General features: G+C 43.9%; 1 protein-coding gene across 1 annotated transcript in view; it reads left to right on the top strand.

The window, feature by feature from the left end:
* The first annotated feature begins 223 nt into the window (after nt 1-223).
* LOC118380694 (GDNF family receptor alpha-4-like) overlaps nt 224-18510 on the top strand; it is a 70169-nt gene continuing 51882 nt past the window's right edge. The window contains exon 1 of the mRNA XM_035767677.2: nt 224-710. Coding sequence (XP_035623570.1) covers nt 668-710 — 43 coding nt within the window. The 5' untranslated portion in view covers nt 224-667. The remainder of the gene's footprint in view (nt 711-18510) is intronic.

The raw sequence follows: 18510 nt of genomic DNA, 5'->3' as shown, positions 1-18510 counted from the left end.
GTCAGTTTCACTTAATTGGTAGGTATATCTTCTTTTCCAATTGGGACTGAGAAAAATTGGGAAACAAATAGTACAATATAACTTGACCTACATGCCTGTAGCATTGTAGAGGCGATATTATGCTGCGTGATTTTTTTTACACGAGCATTGCATGTCATGTGTCACTGTCCCTACCACTCTACGTAACCCCTTTTGCTCCCCCACTCTCTCCCATTCCCTCATGCTCACCTACGTCGCTCTCAGCAGTTAGTCCATCCGAGCCACTCTCTTTCCCACTTACCAACAGAAAATACGTTCGAAGAGGACTTGCTTTCTGCGGATAAAGAACAGCGGCGGGCAACCACAAACTCTCACATACCTGATCCTAGATGAAGCCTAGATAACTTTTCAGGGTCTATAACACGTTTTACATTATCGTTTACATAACGATTACGCCCGTATTCTAATTTATTTATGTCCATGACATTTGATTAATCCATCCACTTTTCGGGAAACTTATGGAATTCTGAAACATTTAGTGAACAAGGAGTTATTTTGGTTATCAATCCCTTTGTAACAATTCAGTCCACTTGTACAGGAGGATGTATTTGAGTGTAATTTCAAAGGTGTAGGTGTAGTGGTGCGTTACCTGGAATCATTTAAACAGAATTTTACATCGGAAATCAAAATGGATCTTTGGGGAGTTTACCTATTTCATCTCGTCTTCTTCGGTAAGTAAACATGCGTACTTTCTACCTGTACTTGCCCTACGAGATATTGCAATTCATGACTATTGATAGACACGTTCCTCTGATAAAGATTTAATGGAATACAGAAACCAAGGAGATTTTCAGTTTTGCAACCTGTTCGCAATATGCAGCAAACCCGCATATTTGGACAACTCTTTCTGTTGAGCAAATAGGCTACTAAAGTATATTTAGGAAAATCAAGTATGCTTTTATTTTCTATCACTGACCTATGTATATTTCAATAAAAAAAATGGTCCCACTAGCACAATTATATATTTCGGTGGAAGTTGATTTTATGGTAGAAATTATGAGGAGTGATTTAGTTGTTGCCCTGCAATAATTTAGCATACATTTTAGTTGTCGGATATTATGTTTACGCCATTTGGAGAATCTGTGATTACTTCCTTGCAATGTATGCCACATTGAATCTCAATATGAGGTCGAAATTTAGTGACTGACTAGCACTTCATAAGTGTTCTATGGTGTCCTGATACCTATATAAATAATTTATATGGCCCAATAATCCGCATATACCATTATGACGGGATATTGTCAACATGTAGGCTATTGTAGGAACTCATTGAAATTGTGGGTGTACGTGCGTGTGTGTACATCAACTACTCTCTGACAACATTAGGCTACAACCTAGCCCAAAGACCTGCAGATGATGATAATGAGTTGTTTCATTTTAGCATTCAAACAGGGCCAGATTAAGAAATTGCCTGACCACAACCCCTGTAAACAAATCCATGCATCAAAATGCAATTCGATGGGTAGTATATTTACTGTTGAAGAGAAAGCCACTTTATAATAAAGCCATAATAAAAATCTGCCTTTTTGAAAACGCATGTCATGCAATTCTACCTCATGTACATGACAGAACACATTAACTGAATGTTTTTTAATACCACAACTTGATGTAATGTCTGGGGGAAAAAACGGGGAAAATTCGCACACTTTTTTTTTAATGAAACACCATTTTCCACCACCATGCAAGAGTGGCTAATGCTACTTCCAGATTTTGTGCCCGCTTTCAGCCAGGGGTAAACAACAGACCACTGCGACCTGATTGGCTGAACGCAATACGCAACATCCTGTGCTATCATTCTTAGGCATTATCCACTCTATCATTATGGTTGAAAATGGTGTTTCATAAAGAAAGTATGCATATTTTTCCTGTTTTTATTTCTGCATTCGCACCATTCAATCGAGTTAAGGAGGCAATCGAAGCCTTTTTAGCCCGAATGGAGAATGGTTAATGTACGAATTGGTCCACAGGGATACAAGTCTTGTCCAATCTAGCTGTAGCATTCATAGGACTCTATGAATCCTATGAATATCATTCTATCTAATCCTACTTGGGCATATATTTACTCAATTCAACAAGATACACCACATTTTTCCTTCACTTTATGAGTGGTGCTGGTGAAACCTTCACAATGTACTGGTACCCACATTTACTGCCACGGCATTGAACTGTTCTACTGATCGTTTGACTGCTCTGCACTGAACTGTTCTACTGAATGTTTGACTGATTTCAGAGTAACAGTATAGAAAAGGTGACACATTCCCCCATATGAATAATTTCAACCAATTTCACAGAGGTACCTGGGTGGCTTCGTCATCATTGTTGAATGGCAGACTCTCTCAGTGTGATTGGATGAAGTCGCTATCGATTTTTTGCCTCTGATGCGTGCAAGTGAGAAAGGAGAGCCACAAGTTGTAAACTATCAATGTCTATTAGTCAAGACAACACTGACATGTTAATCCTGACCTTGTTGCAAGGCGGGGGTAATACCATTATGGTTATTGACACGGCCATGACACCAGAGTTGATCATTCCTATCTCAATTGGGAACTGGCATTCCCAATTTATCAACAGCTGGCTAACAGGAGAACAGACATTTACACTAAATCCTGCCTCAGTATTGATATTCTCTTCAGCAACTCCAGTACTGTCTTCATTAGAGAAATGAAGGGGTTGGAGGTGGGGAATTCTGAAAGGAAATGAATACAGTTATGCATTGAGAATCATAACATGATATGATTCAATGTCTATTCAATAGACATAAGGTGGAGAAGAGGTCTGTTTAAGCCAATTGGATGGTCTGCCATTTTCTTCTCTGAAAACGCAAGGTCAATGGTCTTAACATCCTTGAAACTTACCACATCATGTAATTATGCACAAGCGATAGTTAGTTCCTTTGGGTTAGTGTATACCAGCCTTTGAATTTGATTTTGAATTCAAGGTAAGGTAGCTAGAACTGATGAAGAAATGAGGTGTTTGCAGTTGTCATTGATAACAGATGGATCTTGCCGGTATGCATCCACAACTGTAGCTTTACCTCAACAGAAGCATAATGGTGCAATTTTCCAGCTTAAGTATTCAATCATTGTCTTTTGTTCTCACACAAACTTGCTGTATTTTAGGTGTTTTGTATTTACATTGGCACATTTCTGAGGTAATTGCATTGTTGTTGAGCCACTTGTCCAAACTAACGAGCACAGGCAACAATTCACAGCACAGGCACAGTGTACATAGATCACAATTTCTGTAGATGACATTATGCATTTATGTGGCCTACTGACGAGGCAGCAGTGTGGTTGATAAGACTGGGGTTTAACTCACATAACCATGTCCAACAACAGCATATAGACAGAACAGCCTGTTTGATCAAACTGCTCCCATTGCACATCGCTAATACTGGGGATTCATAATGATGTCAATTTCCAGGAATGCAATAAAAGAGCACATACTGTACTAAAGGAAACACTCGGTCTGTGATGGAATCAGTGACCATCTGTAAGAACTAGACCTACACATATTACCATCTTTACATTTCCACGGAGAGCATTATGACAATATATGGTTAAATATAGAAGAATATTCTACAGCTGAATTTACACTGAGTGTACAAGACATTAAGAATACCTGCTCTTTCGATGACCGACTGACCAGGTGAAAGCTATGATCCCTTATTGATGTCACCTGTTAAATCCACTTCAATCAGTGTAGATGAAGGGGAGGAGACAGGTTAAAGAAGGATTTTTAAGCCTTGAGACAATTGAGACATGGATTGTGTATGTGTGCCATTTAGAATATTTAGAATATAAAATAATATAAATATAAAATATTTAAGTGCCTTTGAACAGGGTATGGTAGTAGGTGTCAGGCGCACCTGTTTGAGTGTGTCAAGAACTGAAACGCTGTTGTGATTTTCACTCGCAACAGTTTCCCGTGTGTATTAAAAATGGTCCACCACCCAAAGGACAACCAGCCAACTTGATGTAACTGTCGGAAGCATTGGAGTCAACATGGGCCAGAATCCCTGTGGAACGCTTTCGACACCTTCTCGAGTCCATGCCCCGACAAATTGAGGCTGTTATGAGGGCAAAAGGGGGTGCAAGTCAATATTAGGAAGATGTTCCTAATGTTCTGTACACTCAGTGTACAGAACATTAGGATTCACACCCATCAAAAGTATTCACACCCATCAAATCAAATTTTATTTGTCACATACACATGGTTAGCAGATGTTAATGCGAGTGTAGCGAAATGCTTGTGCTTCTTGTTCCGCAATTTCCAAAACTACTACCTTATACACACAACTGTAAAGGGATAAAGAATATGTACATAAAGATATAAGAATGAGTGATGGTACAGAACGGCATAGGGAAGATGCAGTAGATGGTATCGAGTACAGTATATACATATGAGAGTAATGTAGGGTATGTAAACAAAGTGGCATAGTTTAAAGTGGCTAGTGATGCATGTATTACATAAAGATGCAGTAGATTATATAGAGTACAGTATATACATATACATATGAGATGAGTAATGTAGGGTATGTAAACATTATATTAAGTAGCATTGTTTAATGTGGCTAGTGATATATTTTTACATCAATTTCCATTATTAAAGTGGCTGGAGTTGAGTCCGTATGTTGGCAGCAGCCATTCAATGTTAGTGATGGCTGTTTAACAGTCTGATGGCCTTGAGATAGAAGCTGTTTTTCAGTCTCTCGGTCCCTGCTTTGATGAACCTTTACTGACCTCGCCTTCTGGATAATAGCGGGGTGAACAGGCAGTGGCTCGGGTGGTTGTTGTCCTTGATGATCTTTATGGCCTTCCTGTGACATCGGGTGGTGTAGGTGTCCTGGAGGGCAGGTAGTTTGCCCCCATTTTGTTATGTTACAAAGTGGCAATCAAATAGATTTAATTGTCATTTTTTTTGTCAACGTGGAAGATTTTTGATGTATTATAATTTTTATTAATGGAAAACGAAACACTTCATTAGAGAAGTTTTCAACCCCCTGAGTCGATACATGTTAAAATCACTTTCAGCAGATATTACAACTGTGAGTCTTTCTGGATATGTCTCTAAGAGCTTTGCACACCTGGATTGTACAATAATTGCCCATTATTCTATAAAAAATGTGTCAAGCTCTGTCAAGTTGGTTGTTGATCATTGCTAGACAGCCATTTTCAAGTCTTGCCATATATTTTCAAGTTGATTTAAGTCAAAACTGTAACTAGGCCACTCGGGAACATTCAATGTAGTCTTGGTATGCAACTCCAATGTGTATTTATTTGCCTTTTGTTTTAGGTTATTGTTCTGCTGAAAGGTGAATTTGTCTCTGAACCAGGTTTTCCTCCAGGATTTTGCCTGTGCTTAGCTCCGTTCTGTTTCTTAGATTCCCTAGTCCTTACTGATGACAAGCATACCCATATCATGATGCAGCCACCACCATTCTTGAAAATATGAAGAGTGGTACTCAGTGATGTGTTCTGTTGGATTTGCCCCAAACATAGCGTTTTATATTTAAGACAAAGAGTTAATTGCTTTGACACATTTTTCGCAGTATTACTTGTATTAAATGTTTTATAATATTTTTTATTCTGTACTGGCTTCCTTCTTTTCACTCTTTCATTTATGTTAGTATTGTGTAGTAACCACAATGTTGTTGATGCATCATCATTTTTCTCTTATCACAGCCATTAAACTCTGTAACAGTTTTAAAGTCACCATTGTCCTGATGTATAAATCCTTTCTCTCCAGCAAATGAGTTAGGAAGGACGCATGTATCTTTGTTGTGACCTGGTGTATTGATACACCTTCCAAAATGTAAAATGAATAACTGCACCATGCTCAAAGTGATATTCAATGTCAGGTTTCCATCTATGCAAACCATACGAAAACCTCCCTGGTCTTTGTGGTTGTGTGCTTGAAATTCACTGTTCGATTTAGGGACGTTACAATTATCTGTATGTGTGGGTTACAGAGATGGGATAGTCATTTAAAAATCATGTTAAACACTATTATTGCACAAAAGTTAAGTCCATGCAACTCATTATGTGACTTGTTAGCACATTTTTACTCCTGAACTTATTTAGGCCATAACAAAAGGGTTGAATACTTACTGACTCAAGACATTTAATTTCTAATTAATTTGTAAACACTTCCAAAAACACAATTCCTCTTTAACATTATTGTGTGTAGATCAGTGACACAAAATTTGTAACACAGCAACATTTGGAAAAGTCAAAGCGGTGTGTGAATACTCTCTGAAGGCACTATGTGTGTGTGTATGTATGTATATACACTGCTCAAAAAAATAAAGGGAACACTTAAACAACACAATGTAACTCCAAGTCAATCACACTTCTGTGAAATCAAACTGTCCACTTAGGAAGCAACACTGATTGACAATACATTTCACATGCTGTTGTGCAAATGGACTAGACAACAGGTGGAAATTATAGGCAATTAGCAAGACCCCCCCCCCAATAAAGGAGTGGTTCTGCAGGTGGTGACCACAGACCACTTCTCAGTTCCTATGCTTCCTGGCTGATGTTTTGGTCACTTTTGAATGCTGGCGGTGCTTTCACTCTAGTGGTAGCATGAGACGGAGTCTACAACCCACACTAGTGGCTCAGGTAGTGCAGCTCATCCAGGATGACACATCAATGCGAGCTGTGGCCAAATCAAATCAAATGTATTTATATAGCCCTTCGTACATCAGCTGATATCTCAAAGTGCTGTACAGAAACCCAGCCTAAAACCCCAAACAGCAAGCAATGCAGGTGTAGAAGCATGGTGGCTAGGAAAAACTCCCTAGAAAGGCCAAAACCTAGGAAGAAACCTAGAGAGGAACCAGGCTATGTGGGGTGGCCAGTCCTCTTCTGGCTGTGCCGGGTGTAGATTATAACAGAACATGGCCAAGATGTTCAAATGTTCATAAATGACCAGCATGGTTGAATAATAATGAGGCAGAACAGTTGAAACTGGAGCAGCAGCACGGCCAGGTGGACTGGGGACAGCAAGGCGTCATCATGTCAGGTAGTCCTGGGGCATGGTCCTAGGGCTCAGTTCCTCCGAGAGAGAGAAAGAAAGAGAGAAGGAGAGAATTAGAGAACGCACAACTTAGATTCACACAGGACACCGAATAGGACAGGAGAAGTACTCCAGATAACAAACTGACCCTAGCCCCCCGACACATAAACTACTGCAGCATAAATACTGGAGGCTGAGGCAGGAGGGGTCAGGAGACACTGTGGCCCCATCCGAGGACACCCCCGGACAGGGCCAAACAGGAAGGATATAACCCCACCCACTTTGCCAAAGCACAGCCCCCACACCACTAGAGGGATATCTTCAACCACCAACTTACCATCCTGAGACAAGGCTGAGTATAGCCCACAAAGATCTCCGCCATGGCACAACCCAGGGGGGGGCGCCAACCCAGACAGGATGACCACATCAGTGAATCAACCCACTCAGGTGACGCACCCCTTCCAGGGACGGCATGAGAGAGCCCCAGTAAGCCAGTGACTCAGCCCCTGTAATAGGGTTAGAGGCAGAGAATCCCAGTGGAAAGAAGGGAACTGGCCAGGCAGAGACAGCAAGGGCGGTTCATTGCTCCAGAGCCTTTCCGTTCACCTTCCCACTCCTGGGCCAGACTACACTCAATCATATGACCCACTGAAGAGATGAGTTTTCAGTAAAGACTTAAAGGTTGAGACCGAGTTTGAGTCTCTGACATGGGTTTGCTGTGTCTGTCAGCGTAGTGTCCAGAGCATGGAGGCGCTACCAGGAGACAGGCCAGTACATCAGGAGACGTGGAGGAGGCCGTAGGAGGGCAACAACCCAGCAGCAGGACTGCTACCTCAGCCTTTGTGCAAGGAGGAGCAGGAGGAGCACTGCCAGAGCCCTGCAAAATGACCTCCAGCAGGCCACAAATGTGCATGTGTCTGCTCAAACGGTCAGAAACAGACTCCATGAGGGTGGTATGAGGGCCCGACGTCCACAGGTGGGGGTTGTGCTTACAGCCCAACACCGTGCAGGACGTTTGGCATTTGCCAGAGAACACCAAGATTGGCAAATTCGCCACTGGCGCTCTGTGCTCTTCACAGATGAAAGCAGGTTCACACTAAGCACAGACGTGACAGAGTCTGGAGACGCCGTGGAGAACGTTCTGCTGCCTGCAACATCCTCCAGAATGACCGGTTTGTCGGTGGGTCAGTCATGGTGTGGGGTGGCATTTCTTTGGGGGGCCATGTGCTCGCCAGAGGTAGCCTGACTGCCATTAGGTACCGAGATGAGATCCTCAGACCCCTTATGAGACCATATGCTGGTGCGGTTGGCCCTGGGTTCCTCCTAATGCAAGACAATGCTAGACCTCATGTGGCTGGAGTTCCTGCAAGAGGAAGGCATTGATGCTATTAACTGGCCTGCCCGTTCCCCAGACCTGAATCCAATTGAGCACATCTGGGACATCATGTCTCGCTCCATCCACGAACGCCGCGTTGCACCACAGACTGTCCAAGAGTTGGCGGATGCTTTAGTCCAGGTCTGGGAGGAGATCCCTCAGGAGACCATCCTCCACCTCATCAGGAGCATACCCAGGCGTTGTAGGGAGGTCATACAGGCACGTGGAGGCCACACACACTACTGAGCCTATATATATTCCTGACTATTCTACAGTATTTCTATATATATATAATATATCGAAATACCGTATCTTAGGTTGCTGTAAACCTGATGACTCATTAAGACTAGCTGGTTTTGTGAAACTACAGTAATCTCTACCTCATTGGTTTCGAGAGAGATGTAGACCAAGAGGGATGATGATCTTCCTTCCAGGGCCTAGGGTCTCAAAGAAGACATTCATCTAACAGGAAGGCCAGATACTGCATTCAGATGAGTTGGAGCTCAGTGTGAATAACCACCTTGTCCACCCCAATGAGAAAGGAGAAGAATTTAAAAAGCCAGAATAGACTGTCCAAGCATTGATAGTATCTGCATGATGAATGTGCACACGGTTTGCCTTTGACAGATCCATATGGGGGCCAAAACGATACAGGATTGAATACGTTTGTGCAATGCAATGTTCCCTTTTTGGTTTTTCTATTTATTCGCCCACCATGTTAACTTAGAGATACCATCTATGTTACATCAGTCAGATCACTACCATTTGATATCAAGGAGCCAAGTCCAACTGTAGCGCAAGGTGATTGCATTGAATATTATTGGTTCATATTGAATGGGTAAGAAATGATATCGGGTGGCATCGAGACTAGGAACCATTTCAATTTGAAAATGATTGACAACTACTCCATAGCAGGAGTGAGAGTTTTGAATTGGTAGGGATTAATCTAATGGCTGCAAATGAGCTTTAAACTATCAAACTTATGACATTTCTGCTTTAGAAAAATACAACAGGCACTAATCACGGATAAATGAGCACTTTTACAGTGTGTAATGTTCACACCTGATTCTGTCTGCTTTTCAATATGAGTCAGACGAACCGAAATGCAGACAAAATCGCTTCTAATGGATTCAATGGGTTCCTCACTATTCTAATGGAGTCAATGGGTTCCTTACTTTTCTAATGGAGTCAATGGGTTCCTTACTATTCTAATGGAGTCAATGGGTTCCTGACTATTCTAATGGAGTCAATGGGTTCCTGACTATTCTAATGGAGTCAATGGGTTCCTTTCTATTCTAATGGAGTCAATGGGTTCCTGACTATTCTAACGGAGTCAATGGGTTCCTTACTATTCTAATGGAGTCAATGGGTTCCTGACTATTCTAATGGAGTCAATGGGTTCCTGACTATTCTAATGGAGTCAATGGGTTCCTTACTATTCTAATGGAGTCAATGGGTTCCTTACTATTCTAATGGAGTCAATGGGTTCCTGACTATTCTAATGGAGTCAATGGGTTCCTGACTATTCTAATGGAGTCAATGGGTTCCTGACTATTCTAATGGAGTCAATGGGTTCCTGACTATTCTAATGGAGTCAATGGGTTCCTTACTATTCTAATGGAGTCAATGGGTTCCTGACTATTCTAATGGAGTCAATGGGTTCCTGACTATTCTAACGGAGTCAATGGGTTCCTGACTATTCTAATAGTGTCAATGTGTACCTCCCTATTCTATCATATTGGTAATGTGAGGTTTAAGGGTTTTGACATTGTGGGGCATGACTCGTGTCTCTAATGGAGACAGATAAGCCATCCCCAAGCATGCTATCACCAAGCATATTGGCTGTGCTCTTGTAAGGGATTTGTCACAAATCTCATTTGAGGCAGGTATTACCCATGATGAGCATATAGCAGATGTGCACGGCTTTCTCATGTGGGAGAAATGGCCAAGTCATTACAATCACATCAGATGCTCATATGTATCATTGTTGATGATTTAAAAAAAACAACTCCTATTGTTGTCTTCATAATAAGACTTGTCCTCGGGAGTAGGTGTGACCCTTTGTCCTTGTGAGGTAGAACAATAGAAAATGCATCACTAAAAACTGCAACTTTGATCTTCACATTATAACGAAATATTAGGAAGATATACATTTCAATATTGGATTGTAATGCCTATAATAACCAATATAACAATATTATACTATTGTCATAAGCGTCACATCATAAAATGATGTGATTTTGATGTCTTTGAGTAGGTCACAGGAACAGATTTCATTCAGATCTTGTTTTTATACAGTAGTGGAAACAATTTCCTCCTCAGATTTGTATCATTTCAGTTAAGTACCGTAGCCGTTTCATCCCCTGAATAAAAATAAAATCATCAAAAGGATACATACTGTAGCATCCACCTAGTTATCCACCCATCCAGACCCAGTCATTAGTGTTTGAGATGTGATCATCATGATGTTCTTCCTGGTAGAACCTGACGTTAAAAGCTGTTAGCTGCCTCTGTTCCCTTGCTATTGTCTGGGCCTTATAGATGCTTTAAAACCTATTGTCTGGGCCTTATAGATGCTTTAAAACCTATTGTCTGGGCCTTAAAGATGCTTTGAAACCTATTGTCTGGGCCTTATAGATGTTTTAAAACCTATTGTCTGGGCCTTATAGATGCTTTAAAACCTATTGTCTGGGCCTTATAGATGTTTTAAAACCTATTATCTGGGCCTTATAGATGCTTTAAAACCTATTGTCTGGGCCTTATAGATGCTTTACAACCTATTGTCTGGGCCTTAGAGATGCTTTAAACCCTATTGTCTGGGCCTTATAGATGCTTTAAAAACTATTGTCTGGGCCTTATAGATGCTTTAAAACCTATTGTCTGGGCCTTATAAATGCTTTAAAACCTATTGTCTGGGACTTATAGATGCTTTAAAACCTATTGTCTGGGCCTTATAGATGCATTAAAACCTATTGTGTGGGCCTTATAGATGCTTTAAAACCTATTGTCTGGGCCTTATATATGCTTTAAACCCTATTGTCTGGGCCTTATAGATGCTTTAAAACCTATTGTCTGGGCCTTATAGACGCTTTAAACCTTGCTGCCCGGAACTTTGCCATTCATTTAGTGTCAATCAGCTTGATGGCTTTGACCTTTCCTCCTGACATTATTCAATACTACACGTAATCATCTGCCTACAATATTAAACCCTACTAGCTCCAGACAGCACATCATGTAAGGAGTTAGGAGCGAGTCACAGTTGAAGAACTCCTGAGGTCCTTGGCTCAGGATTCATCTTTGTGGTCATTTGGAAATGACTGTTGATACCGGAGCTAAAAATGCGAAGTTGGACTGAAATGGTACTTGTTAAAAGTAGGGCTCTTGGTAGGGCTAAAAGCTGTGGCTCTCCCCTCACCAGGCCTGTTAAGAAATTCAGGAGATGGCTCTGGGGTTATAGACATACAGTGGCCTCCAAGGGCCAAACAGAGCCTCATTAGTTCGGAGTCTGTCGGCGGTTATCCAGAGAGAAAGCCTGTTCCAGACAGGTAGACACAGCTCCTTTGTGACACAACTTCAAATGGAGGGCTTAAGCTCGGCTACCAAATAGCTACCCAGTCTGCCACTGTGTTTCTGGGACATAGCTATCTTGGGATGACTGACTGAAGTTTTATTTAGGTAGATAGGTTTGTTGGAAAGAGAATGGCCGTCAATTGTCCAAGGACTTACATTTCAAAGTTCCTGTAGTAAGCTGTGAAATTTATATTTAGATTGCACAGATTGCACCTAATGTAGACAATATGGTCTTTGAGTGAGAATGAGTATGTTTACCTAATATTCCATCTGTGATGAAGAGGAAATGTGAGGAAGTGTTTCAAGGAAGACTGACTCCCCTTCAGATGCGACATCAGCAGCCGGTTTACCTGCGTCAATCGGAAACAGAGCTGCGGACCTATGGTCCACTATAGTTTTGTAAGATCCTCAGAGAAATTATTTATTTAATTAAATGTCAGACTTGAAAGTGCAGACTGTTACTGGTTTAAAAAAGGTGAGATTGGAGGTGAAACCATGGACCTCTTTCTGTTCCTGCTGGGATAAATTTGGACTCTTTTGATAACTTTCATCATAGTGTTGTTTCAATGGAGTTATTTTTGTTTCACGTTCCTTTGAACTTCTCTTGCATCAGTAAACATGAGAGGTACTGTGTACAGTTGGTATCTTTAGGATTACATTTTTGTTTTCACCAGGTATCCCTCTCATCTTTACTACCAGAAAATCTAAAACGATTTATGACAGTATTCATCCTTTCTTCATCCCTTTTTAATCCCTGAAGTTTTGGAGATGTAAGCCAAAGAAATTGAGGAAACAGGGGGAAGAGTACACAAAATACATAATTGAAAAACGGGAGATAGAGCCCGGGAGTGAGCTCTAAGAAGACATCGCTGGCAAAGCCGTGATGGATGCAGCTGTCTAATTTCATTGTGGTCGCAACACAGCTTTTATGACAGGCAGGATGAATGGGATCCACTAACTGAACAGGTTTTATATTCATCACTATGCATGTATTATTTGGTTTGTTATTATTTTATTAAACATAAATGTGGCCTCAATCTCCATGGCATGTAATTACTATGGGGCCATTCAAATGTTTGCCTACATGCACAGTGAAGTGAATTACACTGCAGTTCAGCAACCCAATAAAATCCAGTCTAGTCAGTAGGCACAGCCAGAATACCAGTCAGGCCGTGGCACCAAATAGTTTTTTGCCGAAATTAATCCAGTGACGTTTATTTTCATGAGGGGCTCTTCAGTTAATCAAATCCATTAAACCAGTCTAGTGGCCTCATTGTGGTTGTAGATATAAAGTCTGATCTGAAATGTTTGTCTCCAAATAATAAATCGTATCAGTACTGTCTGGCCTGTACCAAGAAATCAGAGATCTTTGCTTGACAGCAGCCCAAATACAGGAAATGGCATAATGGCAACAAGAGGCAGACATACCGGTAATCCTTTGACCCCACAGGCCGAACTGTCTTTACTCTGTCCACTCAGTAATTGTAGCCGTTATAAAGCGGAGTCATAGGACACCACTGCCAGCATTGGAAATGCTGTATAACCTTGTAATGTGGAGATGATAGAGGTTGGAGTAGTGCTGCCTGATTTCTCCAGTGTTCCAGGAAAGGAAACAAACCATTACCAAGGCAGCAGACAGGAACCGGCTGGAGGGCACCTGTCTCTGGAAGATTCCGTGGATTTACAACATCTGGTCCATGCAGGAGAGGCTGCCACCTCCGCTCACCGCTACTTGATTCATTATTTCAGACTCAGGGAAGAGGAGGCAAACTGTAATTGCAAATCCTCTATGCACAGAACAAGTCTTCCTCTTGTTCAACATTGGGATGTGGCCTAAATATTTCTAAAACTAAAGCATTGTATTTGTGACAAATCATTCACTAAACCCTAAACCTCAACTAAATCTTGTAATAAATCATGTGGAAATGGAGCAAGTTGAGGTGACTAAAATGCTTGGAGCTACCCTGGATTGTGAACTGTCATGGTCAAAACATATTGATACAACGGTAGCTAAGATGGGGAGAAGTCTGTCCATAATAAGGTGCTGCTCTACCTTCTTAAAATCACTGTCAACAAGGCAGGTCCTACAGGCCCTAGTTTTGTCACACCTGGACTACTGTTCAGTCGTGTGGTCAGGTGCCACAAAAAAGGAAAATTGCCATTGGTTCAGAATAGGGCAGCACGGCAGGCCCTTGGATGTACACAGAGAGCTAACATTAATAATATGCATGCCAATCTCTCCTGGCACAAAGTGGAGGAGAGATTGACTTCATCACGGCTTGTAGTTATGAGAGGTATTGACATGTTGAATGCACCGAGCTGTCTGTTTGAACTACTGGCGCACAGCTCGGACACCCATGCATACCCCACAAGACATGCCACAAGAGGTCTCTTTACAGTCCCCAAGTCCAGAACAGACTATGGAAGGCATACAGTACCAAATAGAACCATGACTAGATGGAAATCTATTCCACATCAAGTAACTCATGCAAGCAGTAAAATTAGACTTAAAAAACAGATTAAAAAACACCTTATGTAACAGCTGGGACTGAAGGAACACAAACATAGGCACAGACACATACGATAACATACGCACTATAGACACACGTACACATGGATTTTGTACTGTGTATATGTGGTAGTGGTGGGGCTTAAGGGCACACAGTCTGTGAATGTATTGTAATGTATTTTATTATTGTATAAACTGCCTTAATTTTGCTAGACCCAAGCTGCCAAGGCAGCAGCTAATGGGGATCCATAATAAATAAAAATACAAATTTGGTCTTACTTTCAAAAATATTATGTCGCAGCTATGCTCTTTGTTTCAGTTTGGTGACTGTTTCACAAAGCCATGCAGTGCGTTCACAGCATTACTATAAATGTGATTTGAAATTTAAGCACTCTACCAAAGTATTACTGGGGGAGAATGCCCAGATTTCCCACAGACGTCACCAGCAAATGTATCCTCTAGGTGAGCCAAGGCACATGACACGAGCCACCAAGTTCCTTCAGCCACCTCATTACTGGGCATCCTCTGAAATGCTGACGGTTGGACCTGTAAAAGGGTTGTGCCTCTGCCATCACTCCGTACCCAATCCCACCCATTCCCATAGCTTGTTAGGCCCTAATTAATTGGATTGAGAGAATGTCAGTAAGCATTTGACAGGTCTGCGTGAGTGGCGGCTAAGAACACAGGCCCACTACCAGGGTTCTGCCCCTGGAGAAGATCACTCCATATTAGGCCCATTGACTCTCTCTCTCGTTCTCAGAGGCAGGGGATATAACACAGATTTCGTGTTAACCAGTCAAATGAAGCAGCACCAACCACACTTTGTTTGCTAATGAATTTCATGACTGGCTTGCGATATAGGTATCAACAATTATGGTCTGGATGACTGGTCATAATGATGGTAATATTAGAGGGCAGATACTGTATGCTTTTTTCATGCAAGAACCAAGTTTGTTGATAAAGTTCGACAGATTGTGTGATTTTGCACAAATGTATACTTTAATTGCACCGTACAGTCAGTGCTTCTGATCTTCTCGAAAGACGTGAGGAGGAATGACATTTCACAGATTGGAGGTAAGCCATGCGTGACCAATCCTATGGTCCATATACAGTGCATGGCATCCATCCATATAAGACAGTAGCTGAGGAAGTTTGGGGGCCCTCGTGCCAGCCTGGGTCTGCCACCGAGTTAGACTCGATAACATTACCGGTAGGAGCTGTGACATCACGTGGGGAAAAGCCTTCGGCAACCAATCCTTTCATCAGCCTCCAAAAAATGGGCAGTGGAAACTACAAGAGCCTGAGTCTCAGGCCAAGTTTTTGCCAGCTTTGTTATTTCTTTGCGGGGGTTGATCCATTGCCCTGCATTGTAATGAGTCTGCGCCTCATATTCCAGCTCACAGCATCACACTCAGGGAAAAAAGGGCGTGCAGTGCCTGAGCCATGTTGGAGGAAGGCAGCAGTGTGGATGAGCCATGTTGGAGGGAGGCAGCAGTGTGGATGAGCCATGTTGGAGGAAGGCAGCAGTGTGGATGAGCCATGATGGAGGGAGGCAGCAGTGTGGATGAGCCATGTTGGAGGGAGGCAGCAGTGTGGATGAGCCATGTTGGAGGGAGGCAGCAGTGTGGATGAGCCATGTTGGAGGGAGGCAGCAGTGTGGATGAGCCATGTTGGAGGGAGGCAGCAGTGTGGATGAGCCATGTTGGAGGGAGGCAGCAGTGTGGATGAGCCATGTTGGAGGGAGGCAGCAGTGTGGATGAGCCATGTTGGAGGGAGGCAGCAGTGTGGATGAGCCATGTTGGAGGGAGGCAGCAGTGTGGATGAGCCATGTTGGAGGAAGGCAGCAGTGTGGATGAGCCATGTTGGAGGGAGGCAGCAGTGTGGATGAGCCATGTTGGAGGAAGGCAGCAGTGTGGATGAGCCATGTTGGAGGGAGGCAGCAGTGTGGATGAGCCATGTTGGAGGGAGGCAGCAGTGTGGATGAGCCATGTTGGAGGGAGGCAGCAGTGTGGATGAGCCATGTTGGAGGGAGGCAGCAGTGTGGATGAGCCATGTTGGAGGGAGGCAGCAGTGTGGATGAGCCATGTTGGAGGGAGGCAGCAGTGTGGATGAGCCATGTTGGAGGAAGGCAGCAGTGTGGATGAGCCATGTTGGAGGGAGGCAGCAGTGTGGATGAGCCATGTTGGAGGAAGGCAGCAGTGTGGATGAGCCATGTTGGAGGAAGGCAGCAGTGTGGATGAGCCATGTTGCAGGGAGGCAGCAGTGTGGATGAGCCATGTTGGAGGGAGGCAGCAGTGTGGATGAGCCATGTTGTAGGAAGGCAGCAGTGTGGATGAGCCATGTTGGAGGGAGGCAGCAGTGTGGATGAGCCATGTTGGAGGGAGGCAGCAGTGTGGATGAGCCATGTTGTAGGAAGGCAGCAGTATGGATAAGCCATGTTGCAGGGAGGCAGCAGTGTGGATGAGCCATGTTGGAGGGAGGCAGCAGTGTGGATGAGCCATGTTGTAGGAAGGCAGCAGTGTGGATGAGCCATGTTGGAGGGAGGCAGCAGTGTGGATGAGCCATGTTGGAGGGAGGCAGCAGTGTGGATGAGCCATGTTGGAGGGAGGCAGCAGTGTGGATGAGCCATGTTGTAGGAAGGCAGCAGTGTGGATGAGCCATGTTGGAGGGAGGCAGCAGTGTGGATGAGCCATGTTGGAGGAGGCAGCAGTGTGGATGAGCCATGTGGAGGGAGGCAGCAGTGTGGATGAGCCATGTTGGGGGAGGCAGCAGTGTGGATGAGCCATGTTGTAGGAAGGCAGCAGTGTGGATGAGCCATGTTGGAGGAAGGCAGCAGTGTGGATGAGCCATGTTGGAGGGAGGCAGCAGTGTGGATGAGCCATGTTGCAGGGAGGCAGCAGTGTGGATGAGCCATGTTGCAGGAAGGCAGCAGTGTAGATGAGCCATGTTGGAGGGAGGCAGCAGTGTGGATGAGCCATGTTGGAGGAAGGCAGCAGTGTGGATGAGCCATGTTGTAGGAAGGCAGCAGTGTGGATGAGCCATGTTGGAGGGAGGCAGCAGTGTGGATGAGCCATGTTGGAGGGAGGCAGCAGTGTGGATGAGCCATGTTGGGGGAGGCAGCAGTGTGGATGAGCCATGTTGGAGGGAGGCAGCAGTGTGGATGAGCCATGTTGGAGGGAGGCAGCAGTGTGGATGAGCCATGTTGGAGGAAGGCAGCAGTGTGGATGAGCCATGTTGTAGGAAGGCAGCAGTGTGGATGAGCCATGTTGGAGGGAGGCAGCAGTGTGGATGAGCCATGTTGGAGGGAGGCAGCAGTGTAGATGAGCCATGTTGGAGGGAGGCAGCAGTGTAGATGAGCCATGTTGGAGGGAGGCAGCAGTGTAGATGAGCCATGTTGGAGGGAGGCAGCAGTGTAGATGAGCCATGTTGGAGGGAGGCAGCAGTGTAGATGAGCCATGTTGGAGGGAGGCAGCAGTGTGGATGAGCCATGTTGGAGGGAGGCAGCAGTGTAGATGAGCCATGTTGGAGGGAGGCAGCAGTGTAGATGAGCCATGTTGGAGGGAGGCAGCAGTGTAGATGAGCCATGTTGGAGGGAGGCAGCAGTGTGGATGAGCCATGTTGGAGGAAGGCAGCAGTGTGGATGAGCCATGTTGGAGGGAGGCAGCAGTGTAGATGAGCCATGTTGGAGGGAGGCAGCAGTGTGGATGAGCCATGTTGGAGGGAGGCAGCAGTGTAGATGAGCCATGTTGGAGGAAGGCAGCAGTGTGGATGAGCCATGTTGGAGGGAGGCAGCAGTGTAGATGAGGCATGTTGGAGGGAGGCAGCAGTGTAGATGAGCCATGTTGGAGGGAGGCAGCAGTGTGGATGAGCCATGTTGGAGGAAGGCAGCAGTGTGGATGAGCCATGTTGGAGGGAGGCAGCAGTGTAGATGAGGCATGTTGGAGGGAGGCAGCAGTGTGGATGAGCCATGTTGGAGGGAGGCAGCAGTATGGAT

Source organism: Oncorhynchus keta, chromosome 4 (assembly GCF_023373465.1).
Source record: "Oncorhynchus keta strain PuntledgeMale-10-30-2019 chromosome 4, Oket_V2, whole genome shotgun sequence".
Classification (NCBI taxonomy): Eukaryota; Metazoa; Chordata; class Actinopteri; order Salmoniformes; family Salmonidae; genus Oncorhynchus; species Oncorhynchus keta.
This window is presented reverse-complemented; position numbering and strand designations above follow the sequence as displayed.